The 21,758-nt window shown below is 36.7% G+C and overlaps 1 protein-coding gene across 2 annotated transcripts in view; it reads left to right on the top strand.

The window, feature by feature from the left end:
• fhit (fragile histidine triad diadenosine triphosphatase) overlaps window positions 1-21,758 on the top strand; it is a 413,370-nt gene that overhangs the window by 84,212 nt on the left and 307,400 nt on the right. For both annotated transcript variants that reach the window (XM_051672680.1, XM_051672681.1), the window contains exon 2: window positions 15,636-15,757. In XM_051672680.1, the coding sequence (XP_051528640.1) occupies window positions 15,652-15,757 (106 nt within the window). In that variant the 5' untranslated portion in view covers window positions 15,636-15,651. The remainder of the gene's footprint in view (window positions 1-15,635; window positions 15,758-21,758) is intronic.

Below are 21,758 nucleotides of genomic sequence, written 5' to 3'. Positions count from 1 at the left end.
GCAGAGTACCTCGAATGGCTGTCTGGGCATAAAGTTTGAGCTGCTTCATTGGATGCAGGCCACAAGTCATCTTAGAGTCTTTGAAATATAGAAGACCATCTTGAATGACGTACGTTTTGTCCATGTCTCCCTTTTCATTATTCTCAAGGTCACGGAGAAGATCACTGACCACTGGGTCATTACTCTGCACTTGTCTCAACTGTGCTTGGTCTGATAGCATGAGGAGAGGTTACGGAAATCCATCCCTCCTATGATGGCATAGTCTGGAAGCATGTCAATGGTGTTGTCATCATTTGGAAGTGGGCTGTGGGACAGAGCATACAGGACTTGTTTTTGAACACCTGAATTGTGGACAGTACTGAAATTCCTGAGGGGTTTGGGTGGTTCATCAGCCATCTCAGGCTGCTGTGGTCTGTATAGACTGTCATGTGAAGGCCTTCTATTTAAGGTCTGAAATACTCCAGAGCCCAAATCTCTCCTAAGCATTCCTTCTCAGGTGTTGAGTAAGGTTTCTCAGCCTTGTGTAAAGCTCTGCTTGCAACATCTCGCCCCATGTCATCTTTTTGCATTAAGGCCGCCCCAAGACCTGAGTCGCAGGCATCTGTGTGAATGAAAAATGGGCGGTTGAAGTCTGGGAAGCACAAGATTGGTGCGGATGTGAGGCACTCTTTCAAGAAATCCGTGGAAGCTTGACAACTCTCATCCCAGCTGAACTGAATCCCTTTCCTGGTAAGAGCGAAAAGTGGTTCTGCTTTGCGGGTATAATTTGGTATGAAACGTCAGTAATAGCCTGTGAGGCCAAGGAATCCTCTGACTTGTTTCACATCTTTTGGTGTTTTGAACTCAGTCACTGCTTTCAATTTCACTGGGTCGGGTGATATACTCTCTAGTGTGACACGATAGCCAAGGAATATGAGCTCACTTAAACAGAACTGATGCTTGCTCAGCTTCAGAGATAGACCCACTGACTCCGGTCTTGACAGGACTTCCTTAAGGTCTTCCAGGTGTTTTTCAAAGGTCGGCGATGATATGACTATGTCATCCAAGTACACTGCGCAGCATTTATAGATCAGGCCAGTGAGGACAGTGTTCATGACCCTTTGAAATGTAGCAGGGGTGTTGCTAAGCCCAAAAATAATAATTTTGAACTGAAAGAGGCCACAATGTGATATGAAAGCTGTTTTTGGTCTTGACTTCTCCTCAACAGACACTTGCCAGTACCCTCAAGCTAGATCCAGAGTGGTAAGGAATTCCCGACGAGCTAAGAAGTCCAATGATTCATCATCTTGAGGTAGAGGGTACAAATCTTTCAATCTGAGTTGATTTAGAACCCTGTAGTTGACACAAAACCTGGGTTCACCACAAGGCTTTTTAACGATCAGTACTGGAGCAGCCCAAGATCCTGAAGATGGTTCAGTAATGTTCTCCTCATGCATCTTTTGAATCTGGTTTTCTATGATTTGTTTCTTGGCTGGTGAAGTACGGTAGGGTGGGAGGTTGATAGGCTTAGCATCGGCAGTATTGATCACATGCTCTGCTAATGTGGTGTGGCCCAGGTGACCATTGAACAAGCTCCCAAAGTCCTCAAGAAGGTATAGTATTTGTGCTTTTTGCTCCTTTTTCAGGCATGCCTCATCGACATTCTTACGCAAAGTAGATGGTTAGAGAAACATTAAGCTTCCAACCTCTGGCTCCTCAATCCACTCACTCGCTAACTCACATGAAAGGGGGGTTGTTTCACTGAAAGTTACAGTCCTGGATGGAATATGAATGCTAACTGATGCTCTTAACATGAAATCCATCCCCAAGATGAGTGGTGAAGAAAGATTGGGAATAATGACAATATTCATCCAGATAATGCCCATTTGACTGCAAGCTACAATGTTCGCACATTGAATTTCCAAGGTTGAACTTTTCAGAGTGTTCCAGGACTTCAGGAATCATATTTGTTCGAACCACAGAGAGGGAAGTACCTGTATCAAGTGCTGCATCAACAGCTTTGTTGTTGAGGTTGACTTTGATGATAAATGGTGTGTTCCAGAATGATGGAGATGTTGGATCCTCCGCATGATCAAAGACAGTTGGCTCAGGTGTGGGTGCAAGAGAAGGTTGAGACAAACTATATTTATCTTCTGGAGGGAGGATTGCCTCTGTAAAACGTCCTCCCTTCCCTTGAAGTTTCCCTTCTGCCGGTCAAATGTTTTGCCCCGCTCACCCCTGTTGACATTTGTTGAGGTCTCGCCATCTTGACTGGGCTTTTGTGCATCATATGATATTTGAGAGTTCTGATTTACAATGGCAGGGAATGTACTGGCTTGTGGGACAAAGCTGCAGTTTGGACAGTTTTGTGACTTGAATTATACTTGTTTGTTTTTTGGTCCTGAGGGCTCATGATGGCTGTCAGGGCCGAGAACAGAATGAAGTTCATGTGCACACATAAGGAGGTCTATTACTGAAGTAATCTGTGTGCCATAAAGTACGACTCTGTATCGCTTGAGTGCATGCTTACAAACAAGGTCAGTTTGTTCTTGTTCTGGGGGGGGAAACTTTAGCTTTTTGAATTCGCTCAATAAGTGTGCCACAAACGTTGGAAAAGGTTCATCAGGGGCTTGAACATGGTCAAGGATGCCTCTCAAGACACATTCTTGGTTGTCTGATGGAAGAAACACAGTTTTGAAGAGAGTGCAGAATTGTGTCCAAGCTGTGATATGCACACTCAGTACTTTAAACCACTTCCTGGGCTCTTTGGCAAAGAAATTAGGTAGTTCAAGGAGAATTTGAGCTTTGTTCATGCCCAAGGAGGTTATGTAGATGTCCACAAGATGAAGCCAATCATCAGCTTGAACTTTTCCATCACATATGAACACAGGGGGCTCAAGTTTGATTAATTCAGGACTGAAGCTAGAGCTCGGGTTGTGTTATTTAGCTCCGAAGATCTTTGAGCAAGGTATGTCACATTTTCAAGACTGATGTTCCTGTCTGTGGCCACTATTGAAGGTTTTGGCATGTGAACAGGTTGGGCCTGATATGGAGTAGAAGAAGCTACTGGATCATCCTATGCAGGTAAGGGGTTTGAAGTGGGCATGTGCATGTTTTGAGGGCATCGGTCAATGATACCTCTCTGTAGATCAAGGGACTCTTAAGCATTTTTGCAGCACTGCCACTTCAGCTTGTAGTGACAACCTGTGTCTCAAGGCAATCAGTCAGTTTTGAAATTCTCCATCTGGGTAGAGACTCAAAATGTACAGTCAGATCATCAACACATCTGGCCATTGTACTCAAAACAGTGAATAACCGATCAGCTTAATATGCAACAGTAAATCAAAGTAGTTTTAAAAAATGTTTATTGTTCCCTTTTCACATGCAGAGAGTAATAGCAAATGCAAAAAGTACATTAAAGTATTTGAACACCCTTTGAAAATCAACAATAAATCAAGCAATTCAGTTCATAAGAAAGTTCCCTTGAAAAGTCAATGACAGCAGTACAATACAGTACACAATTAATATACAGAAACAGAGAAACAGCTTTTTTTTTTCTTTTTTTTTTTACAAACTTCCAATTTGTATTTATTTTTTAATCACAAATCAGTTGAATATGTACTTCCGTGCCAATTAAATGTGTTGAATAGTTCAAATGATGAAGCAAAGGTTTAATATCACTTTGAATTACAATCAAATCCAGATGAATTGGTTACCTCCATGCAATGGACAAGGATAGTATAGAAAATGTTTGCTCCTTTTAAATCTGCTGGTTTAGTACATGCAGTTCCCAAGGGCAAATGGACAAAGGAGCAGAAAAATTGGCAGAAACAAAGTTTAAGTTCATAGACAGGAAAACTTCCCTTTACCTCAACGATCCACGAACTGAAGTGTTCAATAAACCTTTTGTATTTGGTTCCCATATCCAAACAAATCCTTCATTCTCCCAATGAATCTCTTCATGTGTCCTGATGAATTGCTGGTGTCCAAATGAATCTTCTCACGTCTGGATTAATCTTACGTGTCTGGCTAAACCGCAGATATCTGAATTAATCTTCTAACGTGTCTGGATGAATCTCGCGTGTCTGAAGGAACCGCTGGTGTCCGAATGAATTTTCTCACGTGTCTGGATGAATCTCACGTATCCGAAATACAAAATGTCTGCTTGTGCTGTGTAGTCAGGCTCACAAGCATGCAAATCAGCAGTGAGCAGCATCGTACATTGCCGACACGAGGCTTGCAGCGTTGCCGACACTTGCCACCTCAAACACACTGTACATCTGTGCAGACACGTCCGCAGATCCAAGGCCAGAGATAAAAAGTTTGGACGCAACTTTTAACATGCTTTTTAATGGTGATAGCTCACCCAATTATTTGCAGCAGAGTAACAAAGAGACTCACAACATGGCTGGTATTCCACAGGTGGCATATATTTACAGTTAACAAACAATCCACTGTCAACAGCATTACTAAATAAAATTAAATAAAAAAAAAGAGCAACAGAAATATGAAAGGATTCTGTGCACCGCACAGCTTGTGTTCACTACGTAGACTGAGTGCTCAACGGAAAAGGAAACGGTACAGAGCGCACTGCTCTTAAAAAGGCAGTACCAAATTCTACCTGTTACAACCAGATGCCGGCTATCTGCCCCAATACATGACACATTCTCATATTTTCTTATGTTCATATTTTCTTTGTTTCTTTAAGTGTAGGTTTTTACTCTAGTAAATTTGCATACATTTGCTTATTTGCAAACTCTAAATGGTGGAATCGACATATATGTAAATACGTTCTCAAAAGCATCAAATCCCAAAAGAAGTGCATCATTTTATTTTATTTATTTATTTATTTTTTTCTTGAGGGAAGAAGAGATGTTATTATGTTATCATAAGCAGCCATTAAACAGAATAGGAGGGTTAAATGAGTTTGGCATTTGACTGTTACGGTTGCTACAGCAAATGGGGACGATGATTGGTGAATTTTTGGTGCTTTTTGTGGTGTATTTTACAGTCTTTTTTTGAGCCGCAGTATAGTTCGAAAACTCTTTTTGTGTCCCATTCCACATTCAAATTTCAATGGCCTATCACTTGAGCTATTGTGCAGCTTAATCATGCTGGAATAAGCTTGTAAATGTAGTTGTTTATGTATTGCGATCGTTAAAATGTATTGTCTTTCTTGCATTTTAGTAAAAAGTCTTTCAATGTCATAAGATAGCATTGTGTGAGTAATAGAGTGAAAAATAAGTGTTTATTAACTGTTAATCTGCTGTTTTACTTCAGATTAGTGAGAAAGTGAATAAAGCTTGTTGTAGTGCCTCTAGTGTTTATTTCACCAGAAAACATCTGCGATAAAACGAGGCACGTACAAGAAATTTAGCAAAAATGTAGTTGTACTAACATGACCATGTTGAACAGAAGCTTTGTTGTGTTGTCCTGCTGTTTTACATTACTCATCTGGACTGAATCACAAATCTTTGATTTGTTTTCTTTCTTTCTTTCTTTCTTTCTTTCTTTCTTTCTATCTATCTCTATCAATCATCATCATCTTTCTTTTTTTTTCTTTCTTTCTTTCTTTCTTACTTTCTTGTGTTTAAAGTTCAGACAAGTTCATTTTAAATCTGTGCTTTTAAGTCAGTGGTTTCATAGCTTTCTCATCCATACTCATTTCAGCTTAAAATGTGCCCTCTGAAGCCAATGAGATCTTTTGTCTTGTTGACATTAATGGCAGCTAAACATATTCGGTTCCCTACTTCTGCTGTTGTTAAGTATCTCAATTTTGGCAGCATTAAAAAATGTATGGTTGGTAATGACTTTTTGTTTAGCACAGTATATGAACAGTGAGTGCAGTCTGTTGGCAATTTTGATGTCTTTCAGTATGCCAGGTATGATATCCTGTTTCCACTTTCATATGTCCAAATTGATCGGATGGATCATTTGATCAACTGTGTGAATGACAGGTCTACATGTCCTGCATAGACATGTTCAGTAGTAGGAGATGATCACACAAAGTGTACATCCAGATCTGTGTGAAGGGCTTTTGCTTTCAAGTTATTTTCAGCAAAATAGCACATCAAGATTTTTCCACTATTCCAGACTTCTGAGTGAATCTCATGAAAACTGTCAAAAATATGTCTGAGTCAGATTTCACCCCAAAATCAAAATATATATATATTTTTGTGATGAGGAGGAGGGCAGGGCCGGGCGGTGAGGATACACGGCCAGCCCTGAATCTGGCTTATCAGCCGGGAGGGGGATAAAGACGAGCCGGAGGCGCCAGTTCACTGTGTGTTGTGACACATTCCTCCCGTAACCATCATTCAAATTTTCTGTGACTTGTGCCACAGTAGACCTTCTGTCAGTTTGGACCAGACGGGATGGAGAGAGAGAGAGAGAGAGAGAGAGAGAGAGAGAGAGACTAGTAGCACCTAATATTTATTTATTTATTATTTTCTTATTTTTTTGTAGATCAAATAGTTTTACTAAAAATTTATGGAAACATATGTGGACAGTGGGACTAAGTTGTGAAATTTTTAATAATACCAAATTATAGAAAGTCAGATTTAAAAAATAAATAAATAAATTATCAAGTTGTTTATTATGTTACAGGTGTGTTGCTAATACATGTTTTTTAAGAGATGTTACAGACTACATCATAAATTATCATAATTAATTTTGATTCAAAGTAATGGCCAGCATCATCAAATCACTGTCAACCATGTTAAAATAAAATTATACATTATGAATTTTGAAGCTATGTACTGATTGTCCCATGTCTGCCAAACATGTTGAGTGGTCCAATCATCTACAGCCTGAAATTGAATTTTTGGTCAGATTTTAGGAGTGAATGCATAGAGAGATATAGGATGCTCTCTTGCTTCCTATTTAGTGAATCACTTAACCTCCAGTGTGCTGTCTGTCTGCACTGGTCTCAGAACAGGTAGAAATGCACCTTATTTTCAAACTAACTCCATTTAAAGCCTCTGAAAGCAAAATTTTACAGCTTTTGGATGAACCCATTCATTCTCAATGTGATAATGCACAGTAAATATAGGATTTCTAAGGAAAAAATATCGTACACATTAGTACGATAAATTGCTAAAATTTAAAAAATGGCATATTGAATTAAACTAGAGACCCTAATCTTTTGACTCAAACAGGTTTCAATATAAAAACTTAATTAGGTCTCTTACCAGATGTAGTTTTGTTTGTGTTTCTCCCAAAGACAAAATCCGCTGTGGTCGGCGCCATGTTGTTTTGTCACATGAAAGTAACCCTTTACTGACAGCCCAGAGTCTTCTGAACTGAGATAAGTCAGTATAAATGAATTTTAATTATGCGTTGCCTATAGCAAAGCCAAAATGCAGTGTCCACGCATGTGTGCGGGGTCGCATGTGGTTAAAAAATGTATTACAGTATGTTTTTATTTCTTATTTTTGCTTGTTGAAATGTTTTCTCTGACATACAGTAGATCATAATAGCTTTAGTATTAACTATTTGCTTGTCTTATGCTTTTATTTATTCTTCAATCTTTTTTTCCCTTATGTAAAGAACATTTTAGATATATAAGGCCATAACCATTATTACCTGCATTTATTAGGTTAATATGTCTTGTGTTAAAGTTGAAAGGCATCATGACACTGGTGTCGATCTTAAGGATTGAAGGTCTCAGAGGTCCGCATATGCTGTTTTAGTACTGGCTGTTTCATAGGATTTCATGGCTGATTTGTGGTGTTTTAGGTCTTTTTAGACTGTGAACATTCAGCTTTTGGCCTTTAAGTCAACAGATTTGGCATGCCTTTTAAGAATCAAAGATTAAAATCATCATATGACATAGATCAGCCACAAGCTTTATCTTTGAACATGCTCTTGCAAAAATGTGAATTTCAAATGCGCTTGGTAAAACATTGCTGACACGGAAGCCAAGTCATCTCAGCGAACATTTGATAGATTTTGCTGTAAATGCTCCACAAATTTCCACAGAGGCAACTCTATTGTTCATTATCTACAGTACCTAGATAGCAAATAAACTGGCTTGTGGGAGCGTTTTGAGTCCGCAGACCCACAGCTTTTGATGTGCCCCTGCACATAAATCAGCCCACCAGAGTATGTTTCAGTCAAAGCGATTATGTTTCTTTGCTTTTATATCAAGTCTGCAGCACAGACTAAGACCAGATCCTCCACAGTAGGCCTGCTCTTTTAAAAGACGACTATGTCTTCATTTTGTCCTTTGATATTTTCTCAGTGAGATGATTCTTTTGGCTGCGAATGAGATGATTGTGTGATAACTTTAGAGCGTCCTGACACTTTTACTGGTAAGCCTCTGCTGATCAGAAAATTGAATCTAAATAAGATTTCTATACCGAAGCTCAGAATGGTTGTGTTCAAACATACTGTAGGTGATATAGGTTACACTGAAAGAGTTTTTCAATTAAAACAAGCTTATATGTCATGGCTCCCCCATGCAGCCCCACACCTGTTAATCAGACAATTCCTTTTGTTGTGGCAGATTGGACGAGCCTCATCTTAATAACAGAGGTGGAAGTATTAAGGGAATATGAAACCAAATTAAAAATGCTTCCTTATAATGTCAAAATGTTTTTTTTTCCCCTGGTGGGTAGCATTTTGGTTATAATTAAAATCAGTTTTTCTGATTTTCACTGCCACACTTGCATTTGAAAGTCATTATTATTTTTTATATATATATTTTTTAATATTTATTTTTTATATTATATAATTTTTGCACTCCATGAAATTCAAATGAGAGTTTTGTGTCTTTTAGTGCATGCATGTGTTTGAGGCCATCTATGTGCTAGTTTACTCCTAAAAGATGACAAAATTTACTTTTGGCATACATACTGTACAAATAAAATTCAGTCTTTCTCTTCTGAGAATATGTATACAAATTTCTGTCCAATAAAATGCATTGACTAGCAATAGCAAGTAAAAAAATATCTTGTTTCAAGTAATGCAAAGTTTTCTTGCTTGCATTTTAAAGTTGCAAAAAGATGGTGCACTTAAAATAACAGAAATGCACAATACTGGCAAGGCCATTTAAAAGACCTTAAGATGGAACTCTAGACAAAGAAATGGTGCCAAACCACGTGTAGCTGTTAAGCTTTTTTATCATCTATGCAAGAGCATTTAGCTGATTTAGAGAAAGGTTGTTAGGTCATTTGCTAATTTTAATAGCACATTCAAACATTCATCTGGTTTTGATATAATTACAAATAATTATGAATACTACAGTATTATTAACAAAGCAGCATGTTATATACAGATGCCTTGGCTTTCCCTCTGTTTATCTCACAGATTCTTGGTGTGAACACGTTTAATTAGTCATTATTTCAATAACACATAGAAGTGAATGTCTGCCTGCATTACTGTCAGCATGCCCATGAGAGATGAGCAGTCAGCATTAAACCGATGATGAAATATTTCATCACTGCCTTATTGATGTAGCTGTACTTGTGAGATCTTATTTGCTATCAAACCTCTCCTGCAAACAAACTTAATGAGACAATGTTTCAACACTTGCTTTGCTTCTGATAGTATTTCAAAACACGGAAACTCCCTCTAGCCCTCCGTCTGCATGCATCTGCTACCTGAATAAACTCTAGTTATCTACAAGCTAAACTGACAGCTGAAGCCTGCTGCTCTCTGGGTGTGCTGGGGAGTTGTTTTTCTCTCATCTTAGGTAGATGAAACACCATGTGCCAAAGGCCATGTTTGGATGGAAAATGGAATCAAATGTGTATGTTTTTCACCTTGAGGTGCCTTCCGTGTGGTAAATCATTGGTTATTCATCACGATTAGTTTCATGCAAGGACACACACCAGCAGTTTGTTAAAAGTTCATTCATCACTGCCACAGTCTTGCAATGCAACAAACATTGTTATTGCAGTTTTGTTACTATGTAATAAGTTATTAATAAGCACTGCTTTATTTTAAATTGTCTTTACTTATGGGTCACTGTAGCTCAACTGGTAGAGCGTAGTGCTAACAATGCCAAGATCATGGGTTCGATTCTCAGGTAACACACAAACTGATAAAATTTATGCATTGAATGCACTGTAAGTCGCTTTGGATAAAAGCATCTGCCAAATTTATAAATGTAAATATTTTTCAGAGACAGTAAGAGAGATTCAATAGGAGCAAATTTTGCAAAATTGTAATATATCATAATGGTAGCCTAAAATAAACTACACTGCTAGTTGAAAGTTTTGACACATTTGATTGAGTGTTTCTCATGATCTTAAAGAGCTTTGATCTAAAGGTTTATGTTTAAATGCTTGAAATTAGTCAAAATTAATTTTGTAAACAAATATGTATTGTGTCTGTGTATGTATTTCTTTACAAAACTAATATTTTTTATTTAAAAAAGGATAGTGAAGTAAATCTTCCAACAAGTGATAATTTATGGGAACTTCTTCAATATTGAAGTGTTATTACATTATTGTTACTATGTAATAAGTTGTTAACAAGCACAATTTTATTTGAAATTGTCATTATTATTTTTTTAATTTTTTTAGATTCAGTGAGAGAGATTCAATATGACCAAATGTTGAAAAATGTTAAAATATCCCAAAGGGTAGCCTAAACAAAAATACACTGCAGTTGAAAGTTTTGACAAACTCGAGTGAGTGTTTCTTATGATCTTAAGCACCTTTGGTCTAAAGGTTTATGATTAAATGCTTGAAATTGTTTTTTTTAGACAAATATGTGTTGTCTGTATATGTATTTCTTTACAAAACTAATATATTATTATTATTATTATTATTATTATTATTATTATTTTATGGAAAGTGAAGTAAACCTGACAACAAGTGGTCAGCATATAGGACTCCGTCAATACTGTGTAAAAAGCATCTCAGGATGCACCTCATTAAATTGGCTGAGAGAATACTTAGTGCGTGCAGAACTGTATTTTTGGCCAAAATGTAAAGAAGCTAAAATATGAGCTAGATTTGATTTGTTTAACAGTTTTTGGTTACGACATAGTCACCAATCACTTCCGTTCATGTTATTTCATAGCTTTGAAGTCTATTCATTTATATTGTGGGAAATGTTAATAATAAATAAAGGCATAAGGAACGTGCAAATTATTCTAAAAAAAATCTATCTTTGTAGTCAGCTCACTAGATTTTTAGACATATCTAGAGAGTTTGTGATACACATAAATGCAAGAGAATGTACCAACTGTGCTACTATGCCAGTTAATGATAAAGAGGAAGGATTGGCCTGTTTGCAAACTGAGTCATACACGATTAGTCTGTTGTACCACTGACATCACCGGAGGATACGAATGCAACATGCCATAAGAAAGCTCTGAAAGCCTCTGACTGTTGGGCCTTGATTAGACTGTCTTTTCATCTCAAATGGAGTATCTAAAGAATAGTATTCAACAGAGCTGATTTAATTTAGAGCTTATTGCCTGGTGTGGGTTGAATCCTATTGTTCTTTATAGACCGAAGAAAAGAGGGGACAGCTCAGCCACGGGCAGCATATCGCTGCTTTTTTGCTCTAATTGGAGAGGAGGTCAGGTCTTGCTTGGATGTAGCCCACAGGTCCATTTTGATATATGCCTAATGCTATTTCATTGAACACATCCCACTCGACTTTGGAACAAGCGGGACCCACTCTTTTGAATTTCATACATTCAGTGCATGTGTAACGTTGCTAGCAGGCAGGACACAGGAGCAGACGAAGACGATGATGAAGTGATAACCCAAGTGCAGTTTATTTACAAAGTGCAGTTATTCAAACGTGAGTACAAAACAAAAACAAATATAAACGACTTGACTTACTACATTACACAGAACAATACCTGTCCAAGGACAATGGCAAACATGAGGACTTAAATTCATGGACATGGGCAAACACATGACAATGACAACCAATAACAAGACTAAACTAATAACAAGATAACTAGATACTAAAACATGAACCAATGACATGACAAGACTGATAACGAGTTAATCAATCAATGAACTAATTAAAACAAGACACATGAACAGGGGAAACACATGACAGGATCACATGAGGGAACACGAAATCACATGACATGAACACATGACTATAAAACAGGAACTAAACTATTAACAAAACATGAAATCAAAACATGAACAAAAACACATTTAAACGTGACAGCATGTGATACAATTAGGACCCATTTATTCCATATATCCCTTTATTGTCCCCTTTTTTCTTGCATTAAATAGATACTGTACATTCAAATACGAATACAATATATTTGAATTTCCAATGCTGGAAAACATTCACATTCACTTTGTGCTTAAGAGGCCAAAGCGGAAATGCATGCTTTAAAGACCTTGACTTCAGTGTTTTGTATTCAGATGGATGATATAATCTTTCCTATTTGTGTTTCATGCTGTCACAGGGATTTCAGTGGCTTTGCAGTTATGAACACCTGAGCCCAGTTCAACTGGGGGGAAGTGGTCGATATGTCTTCACAGACCACTCTGTAAAACAAGAAGGTGTTGAGATGCAGTCAACCTTTTGTTTTAAAGGGTCATGACATGTGGGGGCTGCAAGCAATGCACTGACATATAAACAACTTTAGGATGGTGTGGATATTTACAGGCAATATTTCGAAACAAAGGCACCTCTCATGTGATATTGTGAGAACTGGTATCTGTACTGTTACATTTTTTTTTCCTTAAATATTGGGGCTGTACAAGTTTATTTATATATAATATATTTATATAAAATGATGTAAGAATTATTAATTTTATGAATTTTTCTTTTGTATATTTCAAAATTTATATTTTTGTGTCCTACAAGTCAAAATGTATAAGTCTCACATTAAATAAGTTTGACTTTATTGAACTGTACAGCCCTGATGAGAATAAAGCTATATTCAATATATGGATAAAACTTGTTTACATCAATTATCAGTGTTGTTTTATATCTGCCATTTGTTCTTATAATGTCACTAAATTTCAGTTTTTACCATGAATTTCCTTGGGTAAAGTTTACATTGTGATTTTGCATGTGTGTGCATTTGAATTAGTTTATGGATTATTGCATCTGGCGGTAAATTATGTATCAGTACCAGCATGCAGGCTCCTGGATTTCACCGATTACACACCGGAACAGCAATCTGTGCAGTCAAGGTTGAAGTTAAGGATTAAACTCGTAACCGCTGCAATAACGCTGTGTGGAATGCAGGCCAATTGCACGCCCATCAAATCAAGCGTTACTACCACTGCAGAGAGTAGAGTATGGAAGCACGTATGATGAAAATGTGATATCTGATCAGAACAGACAGCAGTTTGATGACATCTGACCGATTCTTGCACGCCAATGCACTTTAATGCATACACATACGCATTACCAATCCTGATATTAAATGGCAAAAGCATGTTGTTAAGCACACAGAAGATCAGCATTATTTAAGTCATTGCAAACTGCAAAACGCTAATTGTGGCATTGTGATTCTTAATTGCAGAATTGTTGGATTCTGTTTAGGAGACTAATGCCCGAGACAGCTGGTGTGCACACATTTTCCGCTTTCTTTTTTCCCCATCAGTTTCATCCTTTTTTTTTTTTTTTTTTTTTAATTCTCTGGGACACTGTCCAACGCACAGTAGGGGTTCTTTTTGCCATGTTTTCCCAAATTTTCTGTGTGTTAGTGTGTTTATATGTGAGTGTGTGTATTTTTGATACAAGGAAAATTAGATTTCCTATGTTAGTGTATGCCTGTAAATGATTCTGTATACAGGCAAGTGAATGTAAGAGTATGTGTGCAAATCTGCGATAAGGGTTGGCAATATATCGAAAATTCACAATATAATAGCGTTGATTTAGCTGCCAATGTAAAATTAAGTGATTTCGGGAGTATTGCAATATATATAAAGCATTTTATATTTGACTACGTTTCCTAAAGATTGCGTTGTTAGACTAATTTCATGATCCTTCGGGGCTACATGAATAATCAAAATTTTAGTTGTGATTTATGGTCATTTGTAATTATTAAACCTGTCAATGTTTAATATTTAATATGGTCTAATTATTAAACTATAATAGTTCGATTTTAATTATTAAATATGGTCTATGTACGCTTCTAAAAACATGACACAATATCACAAAGGAGGGGATGACAGCGTTTTACTAGATTTGTAATGAGGAACATTGTAAACTGTCAAATACACACTGCACTTTCAGTTAACTCCCCAAATAAAGGCTCCAGGTGAAGGTGAAGTAGTTACGACAGAAATATATGACTGTTGTATAAATCAAATATAATTCTTAAAATAATAATAATAATACAATTTACATAATTATATTATAATAATAAACTTGACAGGGTCCCACAATAATAATTTAGTATTATAATAATATTCAACTGGATTCCAAAAAAAATCATGTGTGTTGTTAAAGTTTTGCATCCCCTATTCATTTACAACAACAAAAATAAATAAAACAAATTAAAAAAAATATTCACCCTACTTATAATTGTACTATTTATTGTTGTATTTTGGTGCATTTAAATGAAATGTATTAAATATCATTATTCAGTGTGTTTAAGTAGTGGAAAAACTGGAAAATATGCCTTCATTATGTTTAACTACATTTTTACTTCATGCATTAAAATTTTTTAATTTACTTGGTTTGGTTGCAATGATGGTTTCTCTCATGAAAAAAAAAAAAAAAAAGTTTTACACCATTTCAGAGCCAATTACCACTAAGCGGAAACATTTCTAGATATTGGTTATATTTTTGTATCCATATTGCCCAACCCTATCTGCAAGATCGTTTTGAGTCCATTTTTCCTTCTTGTGTATTTCTGAGCAATTGCGTGTTACTCTGTGTGTGTGTGTGTGTGTGTGTGTGTGTGTGTGTGTGTGTGTGTGTGTGTGTATGTGTGAGACCATGTGAAGCTTGCTCATTATATTCGGGCCTCGGCCCTACCTCTTTTTTCACCCCAGTCTTCCTCCTCTAACCACACACTGTGTTCGTATCATCCCTCAGACTTAATTTAACCCCATTACAATAATTCATGCTCATAAAAAAAAAAAAAAATTGACTCAGTTTCTTAGGAACAGTCACGACTATGTACCTTTTGTTAGTTTGATGTTGTTTTTGTTGTTGTTTTTTTCCTGAATAATTTTTCTCGTAATATCATCTTGAATGCAGAACTGATTTGTGTAGTTTGTCTAGAATAAAATTCAAACAAAAGATAAATCATGTATTTACATGTAACAGTTTTTGGAGCTTTTCTTTAACTGTTTAACTGATGATGACAGAACTATTCCGTTAATGGTTCATGTAACTGCATTACTATATTTTTAGCTGATCAATGTGGTCTTACACAAATTCCCTTGTGAAGTTACCTAAATTAAGCAAAATGAGGCTAATTTTGGTCAATAATTGTTTGTAATTGTGGCCATTGAAAAGCCCTCCCATTGCAACTAGATACCTCTTACACTTAATGGATTACTCTTTGTTTGAGTTTTGCAATTTGAGATATTCGTTGTATCACTGACATTTCCCATTGAGACTGTTTTAAAATAGCTCACCATCAATATGTTTGCTTCATCAAGTCTGCTATACAATATTTTTTTGGTTTTCCTCTTTTAGTACATATCAAATCTACATTCTTCTTCAACTTGTCCCTCTATCTCTGTCTCTTTCAGGAAAACGGTGTCTGCTATGGCTACATTTCGCTTTGGACAGCACATTATAAAGTCCACGGCTGTGTTTTTGCAGACAGAGTTGTCCTTTGCACTAGTCAATCGAAAGCCAGTCGTGCCTGGACGTATCCTTCTCAGGTTTACAATAGTGCAATTTTCTATGCAAGAAAAGGTAGGAATTGCTGTTTCTCCCTCTCTCATCACTGTTTGTTTACTCAGGAATATGGTGTACTCTGTAGATCAGCATTGCCGCTCCCTGCTGTTGCTTGGCAACAGTCTGCTCTTTAAATTTAGGTCTAAAAGTTTTGTTGTCTTGTGTCTGAGATTAACTGAAGACAAATTCCCTTAAAGTAATAGTTGTAGGCAGCACGAAAGAGCAAAAAGCCACAAATCATTGTCGGATTCACCATAAGACTCTCTCTCTTTTTTTTTGCTCAATTAAAAAAACAAACAAAAACAGAATGGTTTTTGGTCTATTGATCTTAGTGATAACGTGCAAATGCAAACCTTGCATATATTTGCATGATTTCCATTGCTGGTTTGTTTGAATAATGTTCTTATTCTCTTTTTGGAATATCAATAAATCCTTGGCTTTGCGGCACAAGATCCCAAGTGCTGTTCTGCCTTACGTAACGCTCTATGTTTAGATTAAATTCTGATGGAAAGCCATTTTTCATGGCATTATAGGCCACTGCTGCGTAATCCTATAATCCAAATAAAGGTTGCAGTGTTTGGAGGACGTTTTAATTGTTAATCTTGTAGTCCAAAAAGCTGTGGAACGTGGTACTGCCAGGAAGTAGCAATCAAAGTAGAGCTAAAGGGCAAAGAGTGCAAAGCTGGTGTGTTCTTTGGCTATGTTCAATGGTAAAAATTAGGCCGGTATGATCAGGAATGTTGTTCCGACGCCTTCAATTAATTAATTAATTAAATAAATAAATAATGTTTTCAGTCCATTGCCTTTCTTTTATGCTCCTGTCCAGTTTTTTGTGTAATCCATTTCACACATTCCATCTTCGTTAAGTGATATTTCCTCAAAAAAACCTTTCAAGTTCATTACGTATGCGTAATTTCAGTCAGTTTCAGATTGTTTATTCTAGAGTGACACCATTCTCAAGAGCAGCACCCGCATACAGACGTGTTTTAGTTATTTATTGCTCCTCGGCCTGCTCTGTTCATTAGAAATTGTGAAATATGCAACCAAACCAACAGTTGCAATATTGCATGCTTGAAGCAGAAATAAAGTAGAAGTCATAAACTTGCTGTATAACTGTTCTTACTCTTCATTTGTCAAAAGTAAACAATACAAAAAATCAAATGTATATACACATTTAGCAAGTAAACATGATCTCAAGGTAAAAAGACTTATAAGAACCATTCTCTTCTTTTTCTTTCATTATTTAGAATGAAGAAACATCCAGTGTAATACAAAATAGGTAAGGAATGGCCTGTTAAAACAGTCCTAATAGATGGGGGGAATATATACTCTAAATAGGTAAAATAAATTGTTTTTAATAAGGCTGGGTATTGATACAGATTTCCTGATTGAATTCTGATTCTGCTCTATAAGTTTTAGATCTGATTTCGATTCAGTTCTGATTCATTTGGGTGGTCTTGTCTTTGGATACACATTACACAGAAAGAGTCAAACCAAACTCTTACTCTCAACATGTAGTGAAAGGATCTTGATGCAGAACTTCTTCGCCAGTATACTGCTTAATCACTGGTGAGTGAATATGAAAATGTATCCAGTCAGTGTCAAATCATAGACATTTTTTTAGTCACATTGCATAAAAATTGGTTGCTTTTGCGAGTGATTTACATGCATTGTAGGGGATTGCGCATAGAGTAAATTATCGGTCTTGGGACTTAAAAATCGTCATCGAGATTGTTCAAATGAATATCGCGATTAATTGGAATTTTTTTTTTTTTTACCCAATTCTAATATCTGACGAAGGCAAAAAACAAATATAAAATTAAATAATATGAGCTTAATGAACTTACACATTCTAAATATTGAAAAGTATGCAATGTTTCATAATTACAAATAATTTTAATTATACAGATGGCACTGCATTTATATTCCACAAACATTCTGGATAGGGTTGTTCGAAACCCTGAACCCTAAGTAACCAAAAACTGCTTAATGAATAGACTTAAAAAATAAATAAAAAAAAAGATAATTATAATTTCAGCCTTAGGTGTTGTCTATTTTTATATATATATTTATATATATATATATATATATATATATATATATATATATATATATATATATATATAGTTTGTCATTCAATGGGAAATTTAAAAAATGTAAACTTTCATTTATTACAGACATTGATCGAATGTTTGGCATATACTGAGTGTCTCATTTGGAAGGCTGCATCCTCCGGAGTTCGCATTTGTCAGCCGCACATGTCATCAAGGCTGTCACGTTTCAGAAAAGCGAGTAGGACACTTCGAGTGCAGCCTTCGAATGTGACCTTCTTTCACTGGAATTCGGAGGATGCATGAGGTTTATCCTTCATGGGCACTCACAACCCACAATTCTTTGCTTCAATGGAAATGTCTAAAAAAAAAATTACGCCAATTTGCCCGTAAATATGACGTTCAAACGCAAGTAATGTTAATTCCCAAGTTGAAATACCTCAGTAGATGGGTGCAGACTATATAATATGTATATTTATATTAATATATAATTAAAATAAAGTATTAGACTAAAAGTACACCTGTAAAATCTATTTTCTTTTCGCTTTACATCATTAAAACTCTCCTAAAATTTACTTCATACATTCCCTTCTAAAGGGACTTTGTTCCCTTCTCACTCAAAGTGCTTGTGCTTGTTAAAGAGTGGCGTGCTGTCATAGCAACCATGTTATGTTATGTACTGCAGCCTTCAAAGGACGCATCCTACCTAGCACACAGCCTTCAAAACGAGACACTCACTGTAACCCAGTATAACCAAATATCACAGTCAAGACATCATCATAATATTTGCATACTGGATTGAGATTGATCTTCTTTCTAACATTTGTTTGCATACTGAATTTAGACTGGACCTTTCTACAAAAATGTTGCCGCGCTGTGTTATGATACCCATACACCGCAGACACAAAACAAGGCCTTGCTGTCCTGAAGCAGCGCAAAACATCTCTCAAGCAATGGCATTTCCTTAAGGATATGCAAACCTAGTATAAACTGATATTCAATAAGCTTACATTTTAAGAAACAAATATTCTTAGTATGGCAAGTACAAGAGAAAAAGGTTTAGAAGTTCTTCACTCTCTCGTCCTTTCTCTCTATCATGCAGTGTTGGTTAATTTTGGTTATCATGCTGTGCACTGAAACACTTGTGTGACATGTATGCATGTGCTCTTATGCTACACTGTACCCTCTCCATATGTCTTGTTGAATTTCTTCAGGAAGTGTCTTGGTGTGTCTGTACTGTTTCCTTTGCTCTCTAACTCCTTTAGCTGGGCTTAGCAGGTTTTGTCTCGTATCAAAGCTGTTCACTTTGTTCATGTACCTGTTCAGAAGAGTTTGGAGAGGAACACAGCACTTGGCAAAGATCTTAAAGCCCCTGACGGCTTTTGAACATCAGTATCCATTGTGAAACACAGTGAGAGGGTGTTGTGTAGGGAAGTGGGGAGTGGGTCCCTCGGGTGACGGGGGAAATTCCCAGTGGCTTTAGCTGGTGTGATTTAAGTTAGTCCACATCCCAGCAGATAACCACATGAAAGGTAAGATCTAGTCTGTCTGTCTCTGCCACTCCACACATACATACTTCTCCTCTGTCTTCACTTAACTTTCTAAACTCTTTTTTTGGATAAGTGGAACTGTTTTTCCACTGATCCAAAGATTTCAGTTTTTGTTTTACAAGGGCTGTCAATTTAACAAGTTTATTTAAGCCATCTTTAAAAGGTGGCACAGAAGCTGTATCTGAAATGGTATTTACAGTAGGTGTATTTACACAGACTGTTTAATGCTGCTTGGAGGTGGCATGGATGATTTTACACAGTGATTACTATTGAATATATAATGTTATGAGATTAATGTGTTAAATATTACATTTTCAGAGCAGGCATAATTTAGTCTGGCTTGTCTGTGGCATTGAGTTTTTACATAGTATTTTGAGCAGGCACAGATCAGCCTTTACTGGGCTGTGTAAAGACGCCTTTAGTGCGATTAAATGTGCTGTAAGCAATTTTAGCCATTCTGGAATTTCCAACAGCAGCAAAATAGTGCCCTCAACTTACAACTTTTATGAACAACATTGCATAAAAATGGCATTAAGCCTCAATAATTTGCTGCAACTACAATACTATGAAAACATGCAAAGTGATTGACAGGCAGTAAGTGTCAGAGACTGTGGCCCATGGACACATTTGTGTTTGCTTTTTACAGAGTCTAGAAAGAACAAAGTGAGAGTAGAATCAAATTTTAAAAGAAAATTACATTTGATGTACACTCACATGAGATAAAGACTCTTATATCAGTCTTAGAGAAAAAGCTGCTTTATTCTACGTCGTACTGGCATTACACTGCCAGTTAATGGCATATCAGCGACTAAACCTACATAGAGCAGGTGTATCAGCAAGCAGGTGTACTCTATGTAATTGCCTGTGTGTTTGTGTGATAAGTGGGAGAGAGTGAGAGACTGAGATTGTGAAACAAAAAAATTGCCTTCAGTGATGGTGTGTAATTTCTATGCCACTTGTGGCTAAAAATTAAATAGCAAAAATAACATGATTTAATTGTATTTATTTATTTTTACAAAATATTTGTGGTGTTTGGCCATGGAAAATTTGCCGCGAAGATGCTAGGTTTTTCCAGGGGGTTGCCAGGGTCTTGCTTTACGGTTGCCGGTGTGTTCTGGTTGGATGAGAGTGCATTGCTAGGTGGTCGAAAGAGTGTTTTGGTGGAAAGTTACATGTTTTTTTCTAAACTGATGGTTAGTCTTAGGGTTAGGGTTTCTGGTTAGTAAAATATGCATTCCTGTTTACTGGATTACATAATTGGCAACTGAAACAACTTGTTTTACAACTTACTTTTGGCGCCACCCTGTGGACATATGACCTGGAACCTGGGTATAAGAGAAAGTAACATCCAAAGCGTTAAATAACCTTTTAGTCATTTTACCATTTGACTTCTCACTAAGAAAGAATGTAAACATTTTTTTAATGCACATTTCATTTATTGAGCAACAGGGACCAGCATGATTCACTTTCCCTCACAAAAATCGAATGTTTTGGCAAACCCCTGTGGCAAACATGCTGCAAATTTGCCACTCATTATTTTCACAAGAAAATGAGCTATGGGCCAAACTCTGCATTGCTGCCACAGGTTTGCCATTTAATTTTTTGCCAGTAATATCAAATTGTTTATTGTTGCCAAAGGTTTGCTTGAGGTTCACCACTACGGGTGAATAGTTGCAACTTCATGGCAGTCATTTCCGGCAAATTGTTTTGTTTTACATAATAACTTCTGTTCTGTTACAAATTTAAAAACAATTGCTAGGGTTCATCAGCTCAGTTGCATGCTCAAGTTGGATATTTGTTTTCTGAAGAAGAGCTGCCTGTGAGATGTAGCTCTTTAATAATGTTTATTTAATCTCTTGGCAGGTGGAGAGATCTCTGGGTAAATTAACAAAGATAAATAGACACTTCTTGTCAGTGGAATTTGACTACTGCTTATATGTAGTGTTTACAAGTACCTGAGTTCGCTTTGTTTCACAGCTCATGAGAATGAGTGTGTTAAGACTCAGATATTTTAATGACATTAGAGTTGGAAAGTTCAGTTCATTTCCACAAACCAGTTTAATTTGGTTCGTTTCATTGAATTAATTGAAAATGTCTCGGTTATGTGGAACATAACCCTGGTTCCCTGAGTGGGAACAAGACGCTGCGTAATCGCTATGGGACATGTCTGAGATTCACGTGAACTGGATTTTCACCACGTGCTGTACACCAAGGAGAAAAAATACGCCACTTGAACTTATACAGCCTCCTAGTTGATGGAGCTCTAGCATTTAGAATGGTATCAGCCACAGCAGGGGATAACCCATAATTCAAAAGGGCGCCCCATTGAGGGGCCATACCCATAACTTCCACATGTCCAGCTGGGAGAGAA

The sequence above is a fragment of the Myxocyprinus asiaticus genome, chromosome 35, assembly GCF_019703515.2.
Source record: "Myxocyprinus asiaticus isolate MX2 ecotype Aquarium Trade chromosome 35, UBuf_Myxa_2, whole genome shotgun sequence".
Taxonomy (NCBI): domain Eukaryota; kingdom Metazoa; phylum Chordata; class Actinopteri; order Cypriniformes; family Catostomidae; genus Myxocyprinus; species Myxocyprinus asiaticus.
Note: the sequence above shows the minus strand (reverse complement) of the source record. Positions and strands in the feature narration are given on the sequence as shown.